Consider the following 26,237-nt stretch of genomic DNA (forward strand, 5'->3'; position numbering starts at 1 on the left):
AGAATTCCACAGGTTCACCACTCTCTGGGTGAAGAAATTCCTCCTCATTTCTGTCCTAAATGGCCTACCCCTTATCCTTAGACTGTGACCCCTGGTTCTGGACTCCCCGACCATCAGGAACATCCTTCCAGCATCTAGTCTGTCCAGTCCTGTCAGAATTTTATAAGTTTCAATGAGATCCCCTCTCATTCTTCTAAACTCCAGCGAGTACAAGCCCAATCGACCCAATCTCTCCTCATACGTCATTCCTGCCATCCCAGGTATCAGCCTGGTGAATCTGCGCTGAACTCCTTCCATGGCAAGAACATCCTTCCTCAGATAAGGCGACCAAAACTGCACACAATACTCAAGATGTGGTCTCACCAAGTCCCTGTACAACTGCAGCAAGACAGCCTTGTTCCTGTACTCAAACCCTCTCGCTACGAAGGCCAACATGCCATTTGCATTCTTAACCGCCTGCTGCACCTGCATGCTTACCTTCAGCGACTGGTGCACAAGGACACCCAGGTCTCGTTGCACTTCCCCTTCTCCCAATCTATTGCCATTCAGATAATAATCTGCCTCCAAAGTGGATAACCTCGCATTTATCCACGTTGTATTGCATCTGCTATGCTTTTGCCCAATCACCCAACCTGTCCAAATCATCCTGGAGCTTCTCGGCATCCTCCTCACAGCACACATGCCCACCCAGCTTTGTGTCATCTGCAAATTTGGAGATATTACATCTAGTTCCCATATCTAGATCATTAATATATATTGTGAATAGCTGGGGCCCAAGGACCGATCCCTGCGGTACCCCACTAGTCACTGCCTGCCACTCGGAAAAAGACCCGTTTATTCCAACTCTTTGCTTCCTGTCTGCCAACCAGTTCTTTATCGAAGTCAATACCTTGCCCACAATCCCATATGCCTTAACTTTACACGCTAATCTCTTATGCGGGACCTTATCAAAAGCCTTCTGAAAGTCCAAATACACCACATCCACTGGTTCTCCCTTATCTATTTTACCAGTTACATCCTCAAAAAATTCCAGTAGATTAGTCAAGCACGATTTACCTTTTGTAAATCCATGTTGACTTTGTCCGATCCTGTCACTGTTTTCCAAGTGCTCTACTATTACATCTTTTATAATGGACTCTAGCATTTTCCCCACCAATGTCAGGCTTAACGGTCTGTAATTCCCCGTTTTCTCTCTACCACCTTTTTTGAATGATCACTCTAGTGATCATTAGTTTATTTTTGAAGACTCCTACACATCTCTGATTGTTTAAATAGTCTTTACTTAACTTTTGTGAAACATGCAGATTGTATGCAACTCCTTGTACAAATTAAATTATAGAAAGTTGCTGCAAACTTGACCAGCATCAGGAACACCCACAGGTTGGTCAGAAGCACGAGCTCCCCTTAAAGTCAACGCAGCTGCTCTAAGACGCATTCAAACTACCTCTTCATAACACGCATCACTGGAGTGGTTCTAGAGGAAAGTGGAAAACCTGCATGAGGCTAAACATAACCTGGAAAACTGACACCGTTTATTATATATTTCTACATCCACATTAACAGAAAGTACTTGCCTCCCCCGACTTCTCTTCTTTAATGAAGATCTCACATAGGCTTTTTTGTTCACATAATATACACCTAATCAGCCATTCAAAATGAACTATGTACTTTTCAGTATAGAATGCCAGGGATTAGTTATCTTCAGAAGACTTATGACAGTCATAACACACCGTTATATCCATCTTGATTCAAATCTGCCAAAGGTGCTATGGCACTGCCAAATCTTCCAAATACTTCAGTTCCCAATAGTCTCTGAGGATCCTTGAAAAGGAACTCCTCCTCCTGCAGGTACAGATAAACCAGCCCAACTTCCTTCAACTTTCCGTCAGACTCGCGATCCATGAAAAGAGGAGCACCAACTAACACATCATCCAATCTGTGAAGCACATAATTTAAAAATATGAAAAATACAGGGGTTAGGCTACTTTATCAAGGGCAATACGGTAATCATGGGGGTGTAGGAATAGGTGTATTCCTAACAAATAACGGAGCTTGACTCGGAGGAACAACAAACAGGATTTTAATGTTGGATAAGATGAAATACAGCAAATAATGTAGATCGATGCTGGAGCGACGTGGAACAGGTCTTTCCCCAGTGGGGACGCCACGAGGACTGACTAGGCAGTCCGGAGGTTTGTGCGATGACGTCATCGCGTTGCTCGCGTTTCCCGCGCTCGGGGCGTCACGTGACTTGCGACGTGACGTCATCACGTTTGCCCGCGCTTGGGGCGGTCACGTGACTCACGTGATGATGTCACCGCGTTTATCCGGCACCCGGCATTGGAGCTGGCCGTTGCGGCCGAAGTCGTGGGAGCAGGAGGCCGAGCTGGGCCGGCGATTGCCGCGGGAGCGGGAGGCTGAGCTGGCCCAGCTCGCATTCTTAAAGGGGCAACGGCCCGAACATGCAAACAGTATATACACAACGTTGAAGAGAATTATGTACAACAGGTAAGAGACATTCGGTAGTACCACTACAGGGGACTTAATCTACATATTGACTGGGCAAATCAAATGGCCACAAATGGTGTGGAGGATGAATTCTTGGAATGCATGCGAGATGGTTTCCTGGATCAGTATGTGGAGGAACCAGCCAAGGAACAGGCTATTCTGGATCTGGTACTGTGTAATGAGAAAGGGCTAATCAATAATCTTGTGGTAAAGGGGTCTTTAGGGACAAGTGACCATAATATGATTGAATTTTATATTAAGTTTGAGAGTGATGTAGTCCAATCTGATACTAAGGTCTTCAATCTAAACAGAGGAAACTACAAGGGTATGAGGGACAAGTTGGCCATGGTAGATTGGGAGACTACACTAAAAGGTATGAAGGTGGACATACAATGGTTAACATTCAAGGAAATAATGCATAATTTGCAACAAACATATATTCCTCTAGGGCATAGAAACCCAAAAGGAAAAGTGATCCAACCATGGCTAACAAAAGACATTAAAGCTAGTATTAATTCAAAGGAGGAAGCTTATAAAGTTGCCAGAAAAAGTGGTCAGCATGAGGATTGGGATCTTTTTAGAAATCAGCAAAGGGGGACCAAGAAATTGATAAAGAAAGGGAAAATGGAATATGAGCACAAACTAGCGAAAAATATGAAAACGGATTGTGAAAGCTTCTATAGGTATGTGAAAAGGAAAAGACTGGCGAAGGTAAATGTAGGTCTTTTATATTCAGAGACAGGAGAATATATAATGGGGAATGACATGAATCAGTCACTCATGAAAGAAAGACTTATGAAATAATACTGAGTGGCCTACGGATGGCGCTGTCCAGGGAGAATATAAATACTCAGGCACGGGCCCAGCTTGCGCAGGACATTCTTAACAGAACTAGTGAAGGACACAACTAGACCTACATGTTGTAAAACAGTTGATTAGAGCTTCGCTTAACACTTAGACCAAGTGCCTAGTAGTTTTCTTACGTCAGGGAATAAGGAAATGGCAGAGAAATTAAATAAATACTTTGTTTCTGTCTTCACAGAGGAAGACACAAAAAACCTCCCAGAAATACGAGAAAACCAAGGGTATGGTGAGAATGAGGAACTTAAAGAAATTATTATTAGTACAAAAACAGTACTAGCAAAATTAATGGGACTAAAAGTCAATAAATCCCAAGGACCGGATAACCTACATCCTAGGGTTTTGCAAGAGGTGGCCATTGGGATAGGGGACGCAATGGTTGTCATCTTCCAAAATTCTATAGATTCTGGAATGGTTCCTGTAGATTGAAGGATAGCAAATGTAAACCCGCTATTTAAGAAAGGAGGGAGAGAGAAAATGGGGAACTACAGACCTGTTAGCCTCACACCAGTAGTTGGGAAAACGCTGGAATCTAATATAAATGATGCAATAACTGGGCACTTAGAAACGAATAGTAAGATTGGGCAGAGTCAACATGGATTTATGAAAGGGAAATCCTGTTTGACAAACCTATTGGAGTTCTTTGAGGATGTAACTAGTGGAGTAGACAAAGGGGAACCAGTAGATGTGGTGTATTTGGATTTTCAGAAGGCCTTTGATAAGGTCCCACACAAGAGGTTGGTGAACAAAATTAGGGCACATGGAATTGGGGGTAATATACTAGCATGGATTGAGAATTGGTTAACAGACAGAAAACAAAGAGTAGGAATAAACGGGTCTTTTTCAGATTGGCAGGCTGTGACTAGTGGGGTACCGCAAAGATCGGTGCTTGGGCCCCAGCTAATCACAATCTATGTCAATGATTTGGATGATGGGACTAAATTTAACAATTCCAAATTTGCTGATGATACAAAGCTAGGTGGCAGTGTCAGTTGTGAAAAGGATGTGAAGAGGCTTCAAGGGGATCTCGACAGGCTCAGTGAGTGGGCGAGAACATGGCAGATGGAATATAATGTGGATAAATGTGAATTTATCCACTTTGGTAGAAAAACAGAAAGGCAGAGTATTTCCTAAATGGTGAAAGATTGGGGAATGCAGATGCTCAAAGGGACCTGGGTGTCCTTGTACATGAGTCACTGAAAGTGAATGTGCAGGTGCAGCAAGCCATTAGGAAGGCAAATGGTATGCTGGCCTTCATTACAAGAGGATTTGAGTACAGGAGTAAAGAAGTCTTACTCCAATTATATAGGGCCTTGGTGAGACCACACCTGGAGTACTGTGTACAATTTTGGTCTCCTTACCTAAGGATATACTTGCCATAGAGGGAGTGCAACGAAGGTTCACAAGATTGATTCCTGGGATGGCGGGACTGTCGTATGAGAAGAGATTGAGTAAACTAGGTCTGTATTCTCTTGAATTCAGAAGAACGAGAGGGGATTTCATTGAAGCATACAAAATTATTACAGGGCTTGATAGGGTGGATGCTGGGACAATGTTTCCCTTGGCTGGGAAGTCTAGAACCAGGGGCCACAGCCTCAGGATAAAGGGTAGGCCTTTAAGGACTGAGATGAGAAGAAATTTCTTCACACAGAGGTTGGTGAATCTTTGGAATTCTCTACCCCAGAGGGCTGTGGAGGCTCAGTCATTGGGTATATTCAAAACAGAAGTCGATAGATTTCTGACTAGTAAAGACATCAAGGGATATGGCGATAAGGCCAGTGAATGGAGTGGAGGCAGAAGATCAGCCATGATCTGATTGAATGGCGGAGCAGGCTCGAGGGGCCGAATGGCCGACTCCTGCTCCTATTTCTTATGCTCTTATGTTCTTATCGTCTGCCTTTAAATATTTCAGTTGCCAAACATTTGGTATGTGAATGAACAGCAATTACATTATGGCTATGAAAAGAATACATTCAAAACATCAAGATGGATCTCAGTGGGATAAAAGTAGCTATTTACCCATTTTGCACTTTAATCTAAATTTAAGGACTGCATTTTTAAGGAATATTTTTTCTGCCAAAATCATAATTACAGTTTTTTTTACAGTTTGTGGAGAGAACATTGTAAATTAAGAAATACCCGTGGTCCTGGAGATTTCTTTAATTTTATATACAGAATTAGAAAATTACATTTTTACAATGGTCATATGATCATTTTCTGAAGCCTATAAAAGGCAGCATTCAAAAGATTAAACTGTTAAAAGTAAATTGTTCATTTGAAAGGCTCTGGAATAAATTCTGACATTTCTCAGAGGAAATGCTTACAAATACATAAAGGGGTCTCCCGCATGGCTCAATGTCCCAACAGCACATTGTGGAAGTACAAATGCTGTCGTTTGATTTTCTTCTACAGTTGTTTTTACTCACATTTGTATTCTTAGTTCAATACCCTGTGCCAGTTTCCAGGTCAGAGGGTGGGAGGCCATCCTGTTCCCAGGCCTTTTCTCATATCAAGAGTTACTAGGAAGTGTGCAAATTGATTGGGGCGTGGCCTCCAATCTTCCCTTCCTTCCTGAAGGAGGTGGGGTACCAAGTATCAAACACTGCTTGACCCTACCTCCTTGAAGATTCAGCTGGCATTTTGAAACTTGCCATGTGGGAATCTTAGATGTGAATCTGTTTTGTGCCTCTCTGTGTTACAAATGTGCAACAGACTGCCTGAACTGTGTTGTTTCTTTCATGACCGTACATAGCTGTAGACCTTAGGTGTGTAACTGAAGACAGAGACGAAGAGACTTGCTCGGAGTACAAAGGTGCTGCTACACATTAATGAGCCAAGAGATGCACATTTAACTCGATAGAAAAAAATGTGCAAGGCTGAGGTAAAGGACAAGCAGAAGTAAACAATAACTTGTATTATATAGTGCCTTTAACATAAAGAAACATCCCACAGCATTTCACAATAGTTGCACGAAAAACAGATGCTGAGACAGGAAAAGAGAGATGGGGTGGTGGACAGGAAAAGAGAGATGGGGGTGCTGGTGGTGGGGTGGGGTGGGGTGGGGTGGGGGGCTGGTGGCAGTGACTAAAAGTTTGGTTAAGTAAATGGGTCTTGAGAATTTTAAAGGTGTAGAGAGAGATGGAGAGGCAGAGAGATATAGAGAAGAAGTTCCAATGAGTAGAACCAAGGCAGCTCAAGCTCTGTCACAAATGATGGGGCAAACGGAGGGGGGAATGCACTGAAGGCTGGATTCAGAGGAATAGTGTGTTTAGGAGAGGACATAGGGCTGTAGGATATTGCAGAGGTAGAATGGGCAAGGCCATAAAAGGATTAATTAATTGATAAGATTCACAGGAGAGATTATTAGCAAAAATGACATCACCCAAAATTAGAGGTAACGTTGTGACTTGGGTTGGTAATTGGTTGGGAGGTAGAGATAAAGGGAATATTCTCTGATTGGCGCAATTTAACAAGTAGTGTTCCCCAGGGATTTGTACTGGGAACTTCGTTTTTTAGGTATATTAATGACTTGGATGAAGAAATAGCAACTTGTATATCCAAGTTTGTCGATGGCACTAAGTTAGGAGGCACAGTAGGTTGTGTAGATGGGAGCAGAACGTTACAAAACAACATAGACCGACTAAGTGAGTCGAAAAAACAGTGCCAGGTGGAGTTCAATATCGGGAACAATGAAGTCAGCCACTTTGGATCCGAGAAAGATAAATTCTGAATTTTTTTTTAATGGGACGAGACTAGAAACTACGGAGGAGCAAAGGGATTTGGCTGTCCATGCACACAAATCACTAAAGCTAGTGCACAGGGTACAAAAAGAAATCAGAATAACGAATGGAATGTTGGCTTTTATCTCAAAGGGGTTAGTACAGAAAAGTGAAGAAGGGATGCTTCAGTTGTACAGAGACTTGGCCAGACCCCATCAGGGGTACTGGGTTTAGTCTTGGCACTGAACCTCAGGAATGATATCGGTCTTGGAGGAGGTACTGCGAAGATTTACCAGAATGATACCAGGGCTTACAGGGTTAAATTATGAGGACAGGTTGCATAAAATTGGTTTGTATTCCCTTGGGTTTAGAAGGTTGAGGGGTGAACTAATCAAGGTGTTTAAACTGATAAAGCAATTTGATACAGAGAAACAATTTCCTCTGGTCAGGGAATCCAGAAAAAGAGGGCATAATCTTAAAATTAGAACTAGGCCAGTAAGGAATGAAATTAGGAAGCACTTTTTCACACACTGGGTAGTGGAAATCTGGAACTCTCTCCCCCAAAAAGTGGTGGATGCTGGGTCAATTGAAATATTGAAATTTTCAAGACTGAGATCGATTAGGTACTGGCAACAAGGGATATGGAGAAAAGGCGGGCTAATGGAGTTGAAGTTTAGATCAACCGTGGTGTAACTGAATTGTGGAATAGGCTCCAGGGTCTGAATGGCCTACTCCTATTTCTATGTTCTTATGATTCACAGATGAGAACAATGATTTTGCAATTAATTTGTATGTTTTGTAAGGTTCTCAAAAGTCCAATATTCCCCAAAGTTATTAATCAAAAGGGACCCTGGATGGACTTGATTTTAAAACCAGGGTACCCAAAATGGCTGCGGTAAACCTCGTGACCAGGCCAAATGGGATTTTAAAACAAAGGTTCTGCAAAACAAGCAGGTCAAGGAGTTCAAGTTTTAAACTAATCAAAGACTTTGTAAGGACTGATAAAATGAACAAAAGACTGTACATTCCAGTCATTAAGTTGGAATGGGCTCCATCAAGCCATTAGGTTTTCTGCATTTTAAATCGGGAACCGCTCACCAGAGACATTAAGCCTGAATGGGAGCAATTCACAACTTGTCTTTAACAACGGCCAGGGTTTCGAGGCTAAATGTACACTCTTGGGAGCCGCAAGCCTACATTTCGTTGTACTGCACTTGTGCACTAACAATGACAATAAAGTTGATTATGATTATGACATAATGACTATCACTCTACAGGTCATTTTTATAAACGTTTTTAAACATTTAAACGAGCTCACCAAAATCGGACAAAGGACTGAACTGATTTGCCGCGCAGATAAGGGCTCCCGATGGGGGTATAACTGTGGGCCCATCGGGAAGCCACTCTCTCTCTTGCCTCTTCCCTCCTGCCTCTCAACTCGCTGCCAGATTACAACCAGGACGGGTTGTATGAAGAAGACTGCGTGGGGCTTCGAATAAATGGGCCCTCAGTCCAGCTCATTCAACCCAACAGGATCAACCAAGGAAGAACATCAACTGAAGACGAGCCCGTCCTGCGAGGTAAAATACCCAGGCAGAGACTTTAATATTGGGGTATTTTACCTGGATGGCACCCTTGCAGCGCGCTGGAACCACGTGACGTCGGCAGGTCACAGAGTGCACAAGGAGTGAACCCAAAACCTTCAACTGTTTTTTTTAAACGTAACAAGTTCTTGGATTGGTGAGCATGAAGTTCTGGCCCCTCATAGTCTAATCTAGTTAGGTATAGGGGGTGGGAATTAAGGGGATTGCTAATATAGTTGTTTTCTCTCGATTGTGCTGTGTGTTCCCCATTCCCTTTAAGTATAAGCAATTTATGTCTGTAGTGTGCTGTACCAGTAATTTTTTCGTGTAAGATCGTTATATTTACACCAAGCCACTTGTCTACTCGATTTTCTGTATCGCTGCCTGTATCTAAGTCCGGTGTCCAGAACCCAGGGGGCGAGCGATTCGAACTGCTCAAAGAAGGTAGTCAGAGGCAAAGCTGACTGACCAAACATGCCTGTGCAAACCCCCTACAGTTTCTTGGTCCAGTGATAGCCAAATTATTTTCTAGTGGGGAGGCAGGGAGCATGTGCAGGTCAGTGAAAACAGACACGATGAGAAGCCAATATTTTGCGCAGGATCGGATTGGTGCAACAGAGTTTTGGAGAAGTTGGAGTTTATGGAGGAAGGAGGATAAAAGACCATCAAGAAGAGTATTGGGGTAGTCAAGTTTGGAGGTGATGAAGACATGTATAAGGGTTTCAGCATAGCAGTGGGGTTGAAGTAGAGGTGGAGGTGGGCAATATCACAGAGCTGGAAATGAGGTGCGCAATATCACAGAGCTGGAAATAAGAGTTCTTGGTGATGGATTGGGTGTGGCATTTAATGCTCAATTCAGTATGGAACAGAACACCAAAATTACTCGTAATCAGGTTTAGTTTAAGAGAATGGCCCGGGAGGGGGATGGAAACAGCGACAAGAGAGCGAAGACTGAGGCAGGTGCTGAAGCCAATGATCTTGGTCTTTCCGATGTTGAGCTGGAGGTAGTTCTGTCTCATCCAAGATATAGAGCCATAGAACTGAACAGCTCAGAAGGAGACCATTCTGCCCATCATGTTTGTGCCAGCTGTTTGCTAGAGCATTATAGGAACATAATAGGAACATAGGAACAGAATAGGAACAGGAGTAGGCCATTTAGCCCCTCGAGCCTGTTCCGCCCTTCAGTGAGATCATGACTGATCTGTGACCTAACTCCAGATACCCGCCTTTGCCCCATATCGCTTAATACCGTTGCTTACCAAGAATCTATCAATCTCAGGTTTAAAATTAACAATTGTCTTTTGCATGTAGAAATGTTTCCTAATTTCACTCCTGAAAGGACTCACTAATTTTTAGACTATGCCCTCTAGTCCTAGACACCCCAACCAGCAGAAATGGTTTCTCTTTACCCTATCAGTTCACCTGAATATCTTGAAACTTCAATCAAATCACCTCTCAACCTTCTAAATTCCAGGGAATACAACCAACGTTCCTTCTAAATTATCTTTGTTGTGCGCGGCCAGTTTATTTCAATGCGTGCTCCCTTTAAATTTCAGCACATGTGCAGTATTTCAAATGGAGAAGCTTGTGAGCAGTCTGCGTGGTACCTTGCAGATTACTGCACGGCTGCACATGTACACAGCTTAGAGGGAACATTGAATACAACCCTAGTTAGTGTACTCTCTCTTCATAATTTAACCCTTGGAATCCAGGTATGATTCTGATAAACCTATGCTGCACTCCCTCCAAGGCCAATATATCCTTCCTAAGGTGTGGTGCCCAGAACTGCTCACAGTACTCCAGGTGTGGTCTAACCAGGGTTTTGTACAGTTGCAGCATAACTTCTACCCCCTTGTATTCTAGTCCTCTGGATATAAAGGCCAACATTCCATTAGCCTTTTTGATTATTGTCTGTACCTGTCTATGACATTTTAATGATCTATGTACATGGACCCCCAAGTCTCTTTCGACCATCACTGTTTCTAGCTTTCCACCATTTAGAAAGTACTCTGTTCTATTCTTTTTAGGTCCAACATGGATGACTTCACATTTGCTTACATTGAAATCCACTTGCCACAGTTTTGCCCATTCGCTTAATCCATATATCTTTGTAATTTTATGCTTCCAGCTACACTGCTTACAATGCCGCCTATCATTGTGTCATTGGCAAACTTGAATATGTGGCTTTCTATCCCATCATTTAAGTCATTAATAAATACAGTCAATAGTTGAGGCCCCAACACAGATCCTTGCAGGACACCACTAGTCACATCCTGCCAATTAGAGTACCCACGCATTATGCCTACTCTCATACTCCTGCCGCTCAGCCAATTTCCTCACCAGGTCAATAATTTGCCTTCAATTCCATGGGCTTCAACTTTAGCTAACAGTCTCTTATGAGGGATTTTAGCATTCCAATGCTAATCCTACTGTCTAACTCTCTCTCCCGAGTGTCAGGGAGTTAATGGAATCTTTGTTCCCATGGGCAGATGGTGAGAATAGCAGGAAAGGAGGAGGATTGGGGGATGTATGGGGTAAAGTCGCGGAATTTTTCACAGATTGGCTTTTCACTGATTGAGCCTCCAGATGCAGCAAAGCCACAAGAGATGACAAGTGAGGAAGTGGAATTATGGGGGATTGGGGGGGGGGGGGGGGGGGTTTCAATGGTTTATATGAAGGATGATAATGATGGATTTAGGAGGGCAGTAAAGTCAGGAACAACACTAGAGGCATGAAGATATAGGCTGAAACACAGAGGATGAAGCATTTCCAGAAAGTGACTGTAACATTCAAACTACACAAAAAAGCAGAATTAAGTATATATGTTCTCATAGAAAGTCTCTCACAATATAGAGAACTATAACGCTGTGTGATAACAAAATTCTAAGTCTATTTTTATCATCAGTCTTTATAGGAAACATCTGTATCAGCAGCTGTATCCCTTCTCCAAACAAAGGGGAAAGGCATAATTTTGTATTACTTGGGGATTAAAGTCTATATATAATAGGTGAAATCCTGTTGGGTCTACAACAAAGAAAAATCTTCAGTTCTATTTGTAAAACCTCTTCCGTAGGTCTGCATATTAATATAACCTTATGCTTATCTAATAAACCAATTTCCAGAGTTCTCACAACATTGCTGGTTAAACAGCAGTTCTGGAAATTGGTATCTTTAAAAATGCTCGACAGTAGTCTTCTTTACTGAAATTATTGAGACTTCTGACACTCCTGTTTATTACCCAGCTGGATAGACTACAATCACTCGGAGCTTGCACACACAGCGACAAGATGATTTAAAACATTTTGTTAAGATGCCAGAGAGGAAGAAGCAGATGATAGACAACAGCCTTTTACTTTACAGGATTGCCTATGACAGCAAGCACCTCTCAGAGGCAACCTTGTAGCATTAACAACCCAGTGACAAAGGGGGAAAAATTCAGTATCGCCCCGTTTGGGGTGCCATTATCAGCCGTGTGCAAAGTTTAGCGCCTGGCGCTAAATATCGCCTCCGACAGCAAACTTGGCTTTTATCGCCCCTGGAGGCGATTGGAGCGCTAAATCAGGCGCTTCACACCTGTCTTAAGGCGCAAAGGCCGAGGAGCGAGGCGCTACCTCAGAGCGCTGGCAAAGCAAGGAAAGGCAAATCAAAATAAACCTGCAAAGTGCTGCTCAATACTCAAAACTCCTTCACACAGTGTTGAATCTCTCCAGAAGTCTCTCTCTCTCTCTCTCTCTCTCTCAGAATGCGTGGTGCAAAAATGTCACCGACAAAAAACGGCAGGAAGTGGTCGCCTTTAAATAGCGCTCCCCTAGTCCCTTTCTGACAGCATAATGCTCCCCTCAACCTGTCGTTGCTAGCGGCAGGCGGTAAGGCAGGGGGTGCCACTCAATATCCGGTCCGGGGTGCTAACGGGCCGTTGCGCACTCGACTGACGTCACAATCTCCCGGCGCAGGAGATCGTGGCGGTAGTGTTTAGCACCGCCACGAAATGTCTAGTTAATTAAACGAGCGGTGCAAATATCGCCGCGCCCGGGCGCTAGTTGCTTTGCGCCCCATTAGCGCCCTATTAAGGCACTAACGGGAGGTGCAAACAACTGAATTTTTCCCCCAAAGAGTCCAAATCCTACTTCAAAAAAAAATTAGGAAAAGTTTTGAGATGGTACATACTAATAGATTGTTTCTGCGAGTTGTTAATTCAATAATAAGGGGATGTAGACTCAAGATTCATCACTAGAAGAATGAAGGAATCACATAAAAGAATTCCACTTAGAATCTTTTAACACAAAGGCTTAATAGAACATGGAATACTTTGGCACAAGTAGCTATTGAAGTAGAGACTCTAACATCAGTTAAAAGGGAATTGGATAAGTATTTGAAAAGGAAAACCATGAATGGATCGGGGAAAGGGCTGGTAATGGGAAAGCGCATTAACAAGGCCTTAACAAGTAACAACAACAACAGCAACTATTAACGCGCTAGCAAAATACTGCAGATGCTGGAAATCCAAAATAGCAAAAGAAAATGCTGGAAAAACTCAGCAGGTCAGGCAACATCCGTGGAGATAAATTTGAGTTGACATTTCGGGTCGAAACCCTTTTTCAAAACTGGAAAGAAAAGAAAATAGATCGAAGGCAGGGCTGCGATCAAACAAAAGAAGTAAAAGAGACAATAAAAGGTATTCGAAACCAGCCGGTGGAGACAAAAGGCAGCTGAGATTAGGTGTGAAGTGTACTGGCAGGTAAGAGGCAGCTGCCAGGTGGGAGAGAGAAACAAAAAGGGGGGGGGAAAGGAAGACCCAAAACAAAGGGGTGGAAAAAATTATAAGTAAAAAAGTAATAGGGGCCGAGGTTATGATCTGAAATTGTTGAACTCGATATCGAGTCCGGAAGGCTGCAAAGTGCCTAATCGAAAGATGAGGTGCTGTTCCTCGAGTTTACGTTGAGCTTCCGTGGAACAATACAAGAGGCCAAGGACGGTGAGGTCCGAGTGGGAATGGAGCGGTGAATTAAAATGACAGGCGACCGGAAGTTCGGGGTCACCCTTACAGACTGGACGGAGGTGTTCCGCAAAGCGGTCACCCAATCTGCGTTTGGTCTCCCCAATGTAGAGGAGACCGCATCGTGAGCAGCGAATACAGTATACTAGATTGCAAGAAGTACAAGTAAATCGCTGTTTCACCTGGAAGGGGTGTTTGGGGCCCTGGACAGTGGGAAGGGGGGAGGTATAGGGGCAGGAGTTACATCTCCTGCGCTTGCACGGGAAGGTGCCAGGCAAAGGGGAATGGCTGTTTGGGGTGATAGAGGAGTGGACTAGGGTGTTTCGGAGGGAGCGGTCCCTACGGAATGCTGAAAGGGGAGGGGAAGATACGTTTGGTGGTGGGATCACTTTGGAGGTGGCGGAAATGGCGGAGGATGATCCGTTGAATGTGGAGGCTGGTGGGGTGAAAGGTGAGGACAAGGGGAACCCTATCGTGGTTCCGGGAGGGAGGGGCATGGGTGAGGGCAGAAGTGCGGGAGATGGAACGGACACGGTCGCGGGCAGTGTCAACCACGGTAGAGGGGAATCCTCGGTTGCAACTATTAACTATTTATATAGCATCTGTAATGTAGTAAAACGTCCCAAGGTGCTTCACAGGAGTGTTAATAAAACAAAATTTGACAGCGAACCACATAAGGAGAAATTAAGGCAGGTGACCAAAAGCTTGTTCAAAGAGGTAGGTTTTAAGGAGCATCTGAAAGAAGGAAAGAGAGGTAGAGAGGTGGAGAGGTTTAGGGAGGGAATTCCAGAGCTTAGGGCCTAGGCAGCTGAAGGCACGACTAGCAATAGTGGAGCGATTAAAATCGGGGATGCTCATGAGGGCAGAATTAGAGGAGCGCAGATATCTCAGAGGTTTGTGGTGCTCGAGGAGATTACAGAGATAGGGAGGGGGTGAGGCCATGGAGGGATTTGAAAAGAAGAATGATAATTTTAAAATCGAGGTGTTGCTTAACTGGGAGCCAATGTAGGTCAGCAAGCACAGAGGTGATGGATAACCGCACATTAAAAAAACTTTGATACCAATCATTACTTTTTCAGTGGAAAATTAGGTGGTGCAGAAATGGAATAAACTGGCATTTTTAGCTCATCTAATTTTGCCATATTTTTAAAGATTTAAAAGCTATAGGGTGGGTACAACTTGATTTTTGAGAGGGAAAATCAAGAATTTTAACCTAGCACTTCACGATTGGGCCCAGTCATTTGTAGTTCAATGGGGTCACTTAATCACAGGGCTGCTGCTGAAGGCTATTCAGAAGAAGTTATGGCTTTAAGGGTATCAGTACGGGGTTGGGGGTGATGTTGGTGTTGTGTTCTAAATTTTCTTGGGGGTGGAGGCAATTATGGTTTCTGCTCAGCAGAGACTGTCACAATACATGCTAAGCAGAGAGGCAATTGGTGTTCTATGTGGCGGGGGTGGCGGTGGGGTGGGGGTTGCTGCGGGTTCTTCTCTGTTTGTGTGCTAGGATTTTCCTAATTGGGGTGGGGGGGAGTGTTCCATATGTTTCTTGGTCCAATGACAGCCTATTCAACAGCTGTTGTGCTTTGTGTATATACATTCTTCTCCTTCCGCTGCTCATACTTCACTATGAGGGCGTCTTTCGTTCTTGAGGCACAATTTTCCAATTTTATAAAAATTGCTCAACTGTGGGTTTCCCTTTGCTATGTATGAAATCAGAGTTTCACAGGCCTTTATTTATTTTCATAAACCTCAGTTTTCTCATAACTTACGGCTATCGAATTGACAGCACAGGATGATTGCCAATATTGTCTGCTCAGTTTACCATTTTCTGGCAAGCTGAAAACATGATTTAAAAAAAAAGGTACCTCAGGATTATTAATAGTTTACTTTTAGGGACGTCGCATAAAGTTAGGTGCTGCCTTACTGTACTCAATTAGTCACGTAACGTTATGTTCACAACACCACGCACATCACCCTTGGAATCCTGAGACCACTCACAGATTTTAATATGTAAAGTGGATAGATGAAACAAGGGATGAGAGTCTTTAGTTATGAGGAAAGATTAGATGAACTAGGTCTCTTTTCACTGGAACAGAAAAGGTTAAGAGAAGATCTAATAAAGAAATTCAAAATTATAAGGCATTTTGATAAAGTAAATAGAGATCCATTGGTTTGTGATGTGATAACTAGAAGCCATAAAGTTAAGATTGTCACCAAAAGATAGAAGGGTGAGGTCAGCAGAAATTTTTTTACACAGTGGGTTGTTAGGACATGCAATGCCCTGCCAGAAACAGTGGATAAATATTTGAAAGAGAACATTTTTAAATGATATGGAGAAAGGGCCGAGGCATGGGACTAAGTGAATAGCTGTCACAGGTGTAATGGGCTGAATGGCCTTCTTGTTTGCTGTAAAAATTCTATGATTCTGTGTTCATCTCTGATATTTCCTACACGGTGTTTATAAAAAAGTAAGGCTCACCCATCATTGTTTATATCAGAGACAGCCACGGTGTATCCAAAATAGGAAGCCATCTGTGGATTAAAAAAGGGGAAACAATTACTGGAGTCTTGTATGAAAAATAATTCATGTTCTGTAATATGATACTTTAGGTAGCAGCTGGACACTGTTTTGTGAGATGATGGCTCAAGCCTAGTGAGGGTTAAATCTTCAATTTTGCTTCAACAGGTTGAACAGATCCACCAAGGTAATGGACAATTTCACCTGCAGACCGCTCTTTGCTGATGATGTGCGATAGAGGCGGACACACTAAAGAAGACCGATCACCAACTGATTCTCAGCAACTGTGATGAGCTATCATCACCCACCAGAAAACAGAGTCACACATGGCACAGATAAACCTTATATTCCATCCTTCATCCTCACCAACAGCATACAACTAACTGCAGTAGATCAATTCAGCTATCTGAAGTGTAGTTTAACAATGTTCTTATTAATTAGAAAGTACAAACATGCATGAAAAAGACAAAATGGGCATGTGGGTGTCTAGATTAATGTACACGGAGCCAGCACAATATCATCTAGTTGTATGTCGGCAAGGCATGGACATGTTGTAGGCACATTGGCCCAGAAATTCGGGTCGGGGGCTTCCTGCGGGTGCAAGCCCCCGACCTACACTTACCTAGCGCGCCGGCAGTTGACCTCTTGGCCTGCGTGGAATTCCTCTCTGAGGCCTGTCCCAGAGGCCGGCACGCTATGCTGGCGTGTCCTAGGGGCGTAGTCAGTGCGATGCTTCCCCTGGGATCACGTGAGCAACAGGCAGCCAATTGGAGCAGGGAATGCTCCATTCATAAGTCTTGACAGATAGACCTGTCAAAACGTATAAATGCTGAGGCTGTAAAACTGTACTTTACCTTCAAATAAATTTTTAAAAAACCATCACACTTTGTAAATAAACTAAAAATGACATTAAATCACTATTTTAAACAAAAATTTAAATTTTTGAAAAAAATAATTTTATAAAAAAACAGGGCTAAAAATAAACTTACCTTGCTTTAAAGTATTTAAAAGTAAAAAACCTGTGGAAAAAATGTTTTAATTTTAAATAATTGACCACTTACCTTTGAAAATGAAGTCCTTACGGCTGCTTTTTACATTTCTAAAATGTACAGACTTACCCGCACGTTAAAACCTGAAAAAAAAAGGAAGTTCAACGCGCACGCGCAGACTCCCGTGCGCACGCGTTCGACCTCTGAACCCCTTGGTTCAGAGGATCGGAAGTGCCGGTTTCGCGCGCATGCGTAGTGCATGCAAGATTCCGGCACTTCCATCGGGTCCTCGCGTGAGTACTCCGTGCGTACTCACGCGTTGGGACCCGAATTTCTGGGCCATTGTGAAGCAACTTGAAAAATTCCACATGTATGAACTGAGACTGATACAATGCATCAAATGGCAAAACAACATCACCAGAGCAGGAGTGCTATTATGAGCCAATACAACCAACATTGAAGCAATGTTTAGAAGTGCAACTTTTTTTTAAGTCATCCACACAATTCAGATGCTGAAGATGGGCTTCAGAAGCAAGTGCTGGGGAGGGACTTTAGAAGCTAGTAAGCTAAATGACAACCATTCCTCTGGCACTACAAAGACCATGTGGAAACCAATCTCAAAGTATGCAATCTCCGTACTTTTGACTTGGGGTACGTGGCACGGGATAGATGTGATGACATACTGCACCACATGCTGGCGTCTCTCATTTTGAAAGCAAAAACTTGTCAAAGTTGAGAAAATGAAAAAAAAAACTACAACAGAGTGGTTCACACATCAGGTGCAACAGTCACCTGTGGACACACCAGAGTAACTTCTGGTCATCCTCAATACGACAGACAAAACCTCAGTGCCTATAACTTAGTACGACAACACCGCTGTTTTACTTCTGGCTACTCTTGAATATTTTTGGTTCCCAATAAAAATTGTTCTACATTTTGTTATTGGGTCAAGGACTCAGCAGTTATTTCATTATTTTTGCCGCTAATAACATTATCTGATAGACTTCCAAAATAATTGAAAACACTATAATTTTGCAAGAAAATATCTATTTTTCTCAGTTGCCCAGAGTGAAACGATTTCATGGCTTCATTGAAATGAATAGATATAAAGATGTTTTACCTGTTCACCAGTAAAATTCAAGATGAAAGTCATATCTGTTGCATTTATGATGGCAACCTATAAAAAGAAGCATGTTTACATTGGTCTAGTTTTCTGACAAGGTAATCATATGACTAATGAAATATTGACGATAAAAATGTGCAAACCATCAATTTTTAAAAGTGTCCAGTCTGGCCATGGTGAGTCAACTTGCTGCCATGTACACGCTGCTCAGGACCCATATTAATCACACTACTGCGGCGAGTTGCAGAGCACAAGCTAAGCCACCATCCTCCAGAGAGAGGGGCAGAGATAGCTCAGGACTGAACCGGTATACCTGGAAGTGGCTAGTTCAGAGCAGCCTAGGTAGAAATCGTGAAGGAGATTGTTCACCAACCCTCCTTTTGGAATGTAAATGTGAGGCACAGCAAAACCACAGAAAGTGAATAAACATCAGGGGGGGGGGGGGGGCTCAATTTGCAACTTCTACCCAAATCAAGCGTGCAGTTGGCAGACCGGCCACACTGACTGCCTGAAGCCAGCGTCGGGAGACCCGAACCATTTTCAGGTTCAGGCCTCATTTGAGCTGCAGGCGGCAAATGAATGTTCTGCTGCAGCTCGCCACTTATGGGGGAAACGGGAAATCGACCAGCTCCGACGCTGATCCAACCGACAGGTTGGGCCTGACGGGAGGGAGCCGATCCCAGAGGGGTTCGAGCATGAGCCGACAGCATGGAACCAGGAAGAGCACTTCTGTTCCTTCTGGCCCCACAAAAATAAAAGAACAAAGTGGTTTAGGACAGATTTAAAGGGGCGCGGTTCATGTTGCTCAGAGCTAGGTACAAATGGGCAGAGCACGCATAGGATTCCAATTTGTACATGTAAACAGCCGCTGCCCAAAACAAGAGGGTGTGCTGTTCCACAATGTATTTGGTAAGGCCTGAAAATTGCACCAGTCGGCAGTTGAAAATCGCCTCCAATTTGTCTTAGCTTTTTATGCGTAACTCAACAATACAGGAAAAAAATTATACGCAAAATTTAAAAACTGCTCCACTGCTTGTTCAACATGGGAGGACGGAGATGAGAAAAATGAAACAGCCAAATTCTGTTCGAAAATGAGACTAAACAAATGAATAATATTATTACATACATATCCAAATGCCTGAGCACCCCTTGGAATTCCAGCAACAAATTCTAGTCAAAAGAAAAAGACAGGAAAATTGAGTTGGCAAAAGTAGTTTTATTAGGTTATTAGACATCTGACTCGACATTTTAAGGAACAGGAAATGGCTAATAAATACATAATGAATGAGCACATGCTTTTGGTGACCAATTAAGCTACTTACCTTGCTCAGAATCTCCTGTGAATTCCCCCACGGCAACTGAGTATCCTGTTAAGAAGATGAATTACCAACATATGGTCAAATTGTAATAATTACTGCATCAAAAGCATATTTTTCATATGGAAACATTAATGACCCAAAATTGCTCAGGGGGTGCACTCCTGGTAGTTAGGCTGGAATCACGTCCGCCACTGTCCTCCATTGCTAACCCTGACAGAGTGTGCGGGTTCAGGGGGAATTGCACCTAAACACCATTCATCCGATGGGCATCCGCAACACTTCAAGGTCGTTCCGGGCGCTCATCAGCCCACACAGACCGGAACTTCTGGCGCCTGTTGCCATCCCAGGGTGTGAAGGAGCAGCTCCTGGCTCATAGCTCTGCCCCTTCTGGTGTAGGGTGAGCATGTTTCAGTTAGGCAGAGGTTCCATCCCAAGCAAGACCCCCTCCTGGAAACTACCAGTGAAGGCCAGGTGCCAGTGTATCTGGGTTCCAGCCAATTTCCCCAACCTCCCATTGCATTCCGGCCAGAGTTATGGCAGGAGTGCGTTAGATGGCCTGCACATTTTTGGATCCTAAGTATATTAAGCATTCTAAAAAGCAACTGATTTTGCATTTATCATTTTCATTAAATAAATAATTTTGAAAAATTAATCCTATTAAATAATTTTTCTGTTCTACCTCATCTTCACACCCAGTGAATTACTTTTGGAAGTGTGACACTGTTCAGTAGGCGAATTATAACACTGCCAAATCTTTTCCCTGTCTACCTTTTTCTTTATTTCTCTTTCTTTCTTCATAGCCCATTAATTGATTAAGGCTGAGAAATTCGCAGCCGGGGGTTAACAGCCGCCGAAAATGGTGGCGCTAGCAGGGCTGAAAAATTGGCACTGGGGACTAATTATCTTTAGCCCAGTGCTAAACTCACAGTGTAATGCCGTCCTGTTGGCATTGGTCCTGGCAGCCGGCCCCAATATGGCGTGCCCAAGCGGCATTGCTGCTTCAACAGCCTTTGAAAGCGAGGCTGTGATTTCACAAGCATTGTGGGATTCTTAAAAGGGCAATGCATTGTCGTTTTCTTAAAAGGGCAATGCCTTCTGAAATGATAAAAAATAAAAATGATGTAAAATATGCAGGTTTTAGCCCTTACAGCTCAACTGCCTTCTGAAAAAAATGAACATTAAAAGGAATCCCCAAATGGGAGTCTTCAGCTCTTAGAGCTGAATTTGCTTCCGCAGCTAAAAAAAATATAGGAAAAGTGCTTCAACACTAACACAAATGGCTTAGCAATCCAGGGAAGGGGCACCCAGGGTCTCGCACGCAGCACTCCAGCTTTGTGCAGGAGGTCATCACTGCAAGAGAGGTCCTCTACCCACAGGGGCCAGGAGGCCCTCCAGAAAGAACGATGTGGGACCAGATCACCGAGGCCAGTATCGACCCCATCCCCTGACTCCAGTGCCCAAAGAAACTTCATGACCTCAGGCCAGTGGTCAAGGTCAGTGAATGCATCTTCAAAAGCCTACCAACTGCACCACAATCCTCACAAACTTCTCAATGAATAACTCCCCCCTGCCTCAATCATTTACCTACCAACAATCTGCACCAATCACAAGGCACACCTCGCATTCCTAGCTTCACCTGAAACCTCACCCCCTTCGAGGAGACCGTGCTGGCCATTCTTGGCAGGGGCATGGCTGAGCCCTTGGCCAGCGGCGGGGCTGAAAGGATACAAGATGCTGGTATCACCATACGTTATCCTCCTTCTACGTGCTGTGAGGAGGATGCAGAGAAACTCCAGTATGATTTGGACAGGTTGGGTGATTGGGCAGATGCAGTATAATGTGGATAAATGCGAGGTTATCCACTTTGGTGGCAAAAACAGGAAGGCAGATTATTATCTGAACGGCAATAGATTGGGAAAAGGGGAAGTGCAACGAGAACTTGGTGTCCTTGTGCACCAGTCGCTGAAGGTAAGCATGCAGGTGCAGCAGGCGGTTAAGAAGGCAAATGGTATGTTGGCCTTCATAGCGAGGGGATTCGAGTACAGGAGCAAGGATGTCTTGCTGCAGTTGTACAGGGCCTTGGTGAGACCACATCTTGAGTATTGTGTGCAGTTTTGGTCGCCTTATCTGAGGAAGGATGTTCTTGACATGGAGGGAGTGCAGCGAAGATTCACCAGACTGATACCTGGGATGGCAGGAATGACGTATGAAGAGAGATTGGGTCGATTGGGCTTGTATTCACTAGAGTTTAGAAGAATGAGAGGGGATCTCATTGAAACTTATAAAATTCTAACAGGACTAGACAGACTAGATGCAGGAAGGATATTCCCGATGGCAGGGGAGTCCAGAACCAGGGGTCAGAGTCTAAGGATAAGGGGTAAGCCATTTAGGACTGAGATGAGGAGGAATTTCGTCACCCAGAGAGTGGTGAACCTGTGGAATTCTCTACCACAAAAGGCAGTTGAGGCCAATTCATTAAATATATTCAAGATGGAGTTAGATATATTTCTTAAGGCTAAAGGGATCAAGGGTTATGGGGAGAAAGCAGGGACAGGGTACTGAATTTGGATGATCAGCCATGATCTCATTAAATGGCGGAACAGGCTCGAGGGGCCGAATGGCCTGCTCCTGCTCCTATCTTTTATGTTTCTATATGTTTCTAGCATGCACTTCCTGCTTTCCCGCCCTCTCCTCACCAGAACTCCAGTCTTGTGCCTTCCTCATTTCACACACCCAAGAAATGCAGCCTGCCCAGCCAGTGGTTGACCAAGAAGAGGACGAGGAAAATAAAGAAGATGAAGAAGGAACAGAAACACCGTCGCTCAATTTCACATTTCCAGCCACCAGCTCCTCAAGGTCGACCAGCAAGGCCATTTGCAGTGTCCCCCACTGAAAGTCAGCAGCCTTCCACCAGCCATGCTGCAGCCACTGGGGTAGCACTGTGTGACATCAGTAGGATAGGCAAAGGCACAAAAAAGACAGTCACTAAGGGGATGCATAAGGGTGATGAGTTGATTTCTTGATGTCATATTGGATGGATAGATTTATAAAGTTGGATTGGAAAGTTTGCTTTGTGGTGGTTTTAATTTCAGCATTATGGCCATGAGGACGCTGTGATGGTCAGTAACAGAGGGAAGGTAAGGTGCAGGACTAATGTTGAAAAGGAATTGGTGTTGTGGTCACTAGTACCGCAGGCATAGATTCTATCCCGGATATCCCAGCCAGAAAGGGGCTGTCTGGGTTGCCTTCTTCCTCTGTGGCTTCCTCTTCTGCAGCTTCCTCTTCCCTCTGTGAGTGGATGCTGTAAATCTGAAATAAATGCAGAAAATGCTGGAAATACTCAGCAGGTCAGGCAGCATCTCAATCTGAGACGTGAACTCTGTTTCTCTCTCCATGGCTGTTGCCTGACCTGCTGAGTATTTCCAGCATTTTCTGTCTTCTCAGAGGCCTTCCTTTAACATCCAAGGCCTTGCAAGAATCCAGCAGCAGTCCCTGCACACTTAAAAAAACTTTAAACATGTATTGCACCAAGCCACTACTTCAATAACATTTTTAATAATCCAGTCCAGAGGCTTAAATGCAAACTTACCTGAAAGATGTGTGTGTCCCTTTATGAGGTGCTGACAGCATCTCAGTCAGTCTGCTGAACGCTGGGTTTTCATGGGCGAGCTTAGGACCCAGCTCTAAGGTCCAAGTTCGCTGAGGTGACGTTAAGTCGGCAATGCACGTCGACCGACGTCACGCTCTCTTAATTTACATTTCCAGGGCCAGCGCTGCTAATGGCAGTGCTGAGGCCCTCACCAAAATGGCGGCTGCCGAGTCCCGTGCCAGAGAAGGGTGCTAGAGTGGCGCCTGCCATTTTTTAGACGGGCTCACGGTGAAAACTCGTGGCGGTGAGTGGGCCAATTTCTAGGCCTAAGTGTTTTCTCTTGCATTCTTTCGCTGGATAGAAACAGAATGCTATGAAGATAGGGCAGTTCGGCATCTACAGTACTATTGAAAACTACAAGTGCAAAGTGCAAAGTTAGTAGTTTGAGTAGAAAATATAACGTAATGTTTGCATTGTAACTTTCACCTACTGTCCCTTTTTTTGTTTAATAAGCATGAGATAAATGTCTAGACCACTTTGTAAACCTGCAGATTAGAAGTCTGCTTCAATAGATTTAATTAGAAACTTAGGGCTATATTTTCCTCTTTTCTTTAAAAATGCTGATAATCAGTGTATTGTAGATTTTAATGACTGCCAATCTAAATGGTAGGTGACAACAATTTTCTCCTCCCAACTTTAGCAATCAAAAATAACAAAACCTAGCCAAATGCACTTATACCTTATGACGTAAGAAAACTACTAGGCACTTGGTCTAAGCGTTAAACAAAGCTTTAGTCAACTGTTAAGAATTTCCTGCGCAAGCTGGGCCCGTGCCCGAGTATTTATACTCTCCCTGGACAGCGCCACCCACAGGCCGCTCAGCATTGTTTCATAAGTCTTTCTTTCATGAATAACTGATTCATGTCACCTTACATACTTCTCAAGTACCTAAAAAGCCACTTAATCAGTGTGCACAACAACAAACATTTTGGGCTGGATTTTCTCGGGGGTGGGGGGGGGGGGGCGGGTGAGGGAGGTCAGCGGGTGCGCTCGGTGGCGGGTCAGATGGGAAAGTATTTTTTTCCCCAGTGGGTCAGGACCCCACTGTGAACCTGCCGTCACGCGCCTTTCCCAATGTCGGGTCTGTCAGCACTGAGCCGACCCAACACGCAGTGGCGGGGGACCCAATTCAGGTCATTATGACCTTGTTTAGAGATAATTAAGAACACATTTCAGCTTACCTTTTGATTTTACGTGCTCACCCACAGGGTCCACGCTGGTCATGGACCCCGTCTGTCAAGCTGAGGTGGAGGTCAGTGGCCATTGAATCAGTTGTTGAGTTGACAGCTTCAAATGTAAAGTAAAAGCTCCCACCTTACAGAGATATCTTCCCTCAGCCACAAGCTCTTCCTCACTGCATTTCTAGAACAGATTCACCAGGCTGCAAGTCTTTACACAAGTCTCCATCCAGTCTGACCTCATTACCTCACTCACCATTGACAGATTGCTTCTGTCATCTCTACCTCACCTGCCATCTATTCCATCAGCATGGGTACCCTTTATACTCCCTCACCTTGCTCCTCAAAATCCGACCATGATCAGCCCCATCACCAGCAGCACCAACAACAACACCAACCATCTCCGCAATCAACTGATGTTGCACAGGACAGAGGGCATCAGCACCCAAGCACATTGCTGCCCAGGAGGCCAGGGATGGCCTCACCATGGCCAGATTTACTTCACTTGATGCTGTACACCCTGGCTGCCACATGATGTGCCAGGTTGGCACCACCGCACACCAACACCATAAAGCATCCCTACAATGCCCAAGCCATTCCTTTCACACTCATCACCATTGCGAGGGGTGCTGTTATGTCTCACCATTCACTGTAACTTACTAAGCCACTTCCAAAGGTGCACAAAAATCTGTCCAAGAACACAAAGTGTTGAAAATAAAGGTTAAAATGTTTGACACCACATTAACCGAAACTTTACAAGAACATTGCATAAAACACTCAAGTGCCTACCCTTGTGTGTTGTTAGTTGGTATGATTGGACTAGGATGAGGGTGAGTGTGAGGGGTGGCTAGTCAGATGGGGATGTGATAATGTAAATAACAAGGGATGGGTGGAGGTGCAAGGTAAGTTGGTGTGAGTAAGGATGTGAAGGAGTAGGGTAGGGAAAGCAGAGTGATGGGGATGTGAGATGAGACACAGCAGGATGAGGTTGAGTGTGGCTTTGTACTAACATTTTGTGATCTACTGAGATCATTGAAATGTTGGCAGCACTGCACCCAGGTCCTCCTGAGCACATCCCTGCTTGTGCCCTCGTCTGCAATGTGCAACCAGGCTGAGTTGATCTCCTGGGGAGGTCTCTTCCGCCCATGGGAAGGGAAGAGGACCTCGCTGTGAGCTGTGACTCCCTCTATAAGCATATAGAGAGAGTCATGGGAGAGCCTGGGTGCAGCCTTGCACCTCTGTGCAGTGATTGTCAGTGTTTGCAGCACCTCAATGCTGTAGAACACTGACAGCACAACTGTCAAAATAAAGTTGGCCATGGTCCCTTCAAGGAAACCGGCTGATGACGCGACATCAAATGACGTCACCAGACCCACTTCCTCCAACTGGCCGGGCTTAACAAGCCCTATCAAGGAAAACTCATAAGAAATAGGAGCAGGAGTAGGCCATTCGGCCCTTCGAGCCTGCGCCGCCATTCAATGAGATCATGGCTGATCTTCTGCCTCAATTCCATTCACTGGCCCTATCGCCATATCCCTTGATGCCTTTACTAGTCAGAAATCTATCGACTTCTGTTTTGAATATACCCAATGACTGAGCCTCCGCAGCCGTCTGGAGTAGAGAATTCCAAAGATTCACCACCCTCTGTGTGAAGAAATTTCTTCTCATCTCAGTCCTGAATGGCCTACCCTTTATCCTGAGGCTGTGGCCCCTGGTTCTAGACTCCCCAGCTAAGAGAAACATTCTCCCAGCAGCCACCCTATCAAGCCCTGTAATAATTTTGTATGCTTCAAT

The 26,237-nt window shown here is 44.2% G+C and overlaps 1 protein-coding gene across 1 annotated transcript in view; it reads right to left on the reverse strand.

Annotated features, from left to right (window-relative positions):
- The window catches only part of itga8 (integrin, alpha 8), a 291,754-nt gene that overhangs the window by 221,435 nt on the left and 44,082 nt on the right, over positions 1-26,237 (reverse strand). The window contains exons 8-12 of the mRNA XM_085987920.1: positions 19,620-19,664; positions 19,424-19,467; positions 18,295-18,351; positions 16,147-16,199; positions 1,731-1,936 (exon numbers count right to left, since the gene is read on the reverse strand). Coding sequence (XP_085844046.1) covers positions 1,731-1,936; positions 16,147-16,199; positions 18,295-18,351; positions 19,424-19,467; positions 19,620-19,664 — 405 coding nt within the window. The remainder of the gene's footprint in view (positions 1-1,730; positions 1,937-16,146; positions 16,200-18,294; positions 18,352-19,423; positions 19,468-19,619; positions 19,665-26,237) is intronic.

Source organism: Somniosus microcephalus, chromosome 5 (assembly GCF_052327205.1).
Source record: "Somniosus microcephalus isolate GS21.2 chromosome 5, FLI_Smic_1.0, whole genome shotgun sequence".
Lineage (NCBI taxonomy): Eukaryota > Metazoa > Chordata > Chondrichthyes > Squaliformes > Somniosidae > Somniosus > Somniosus microcephalus.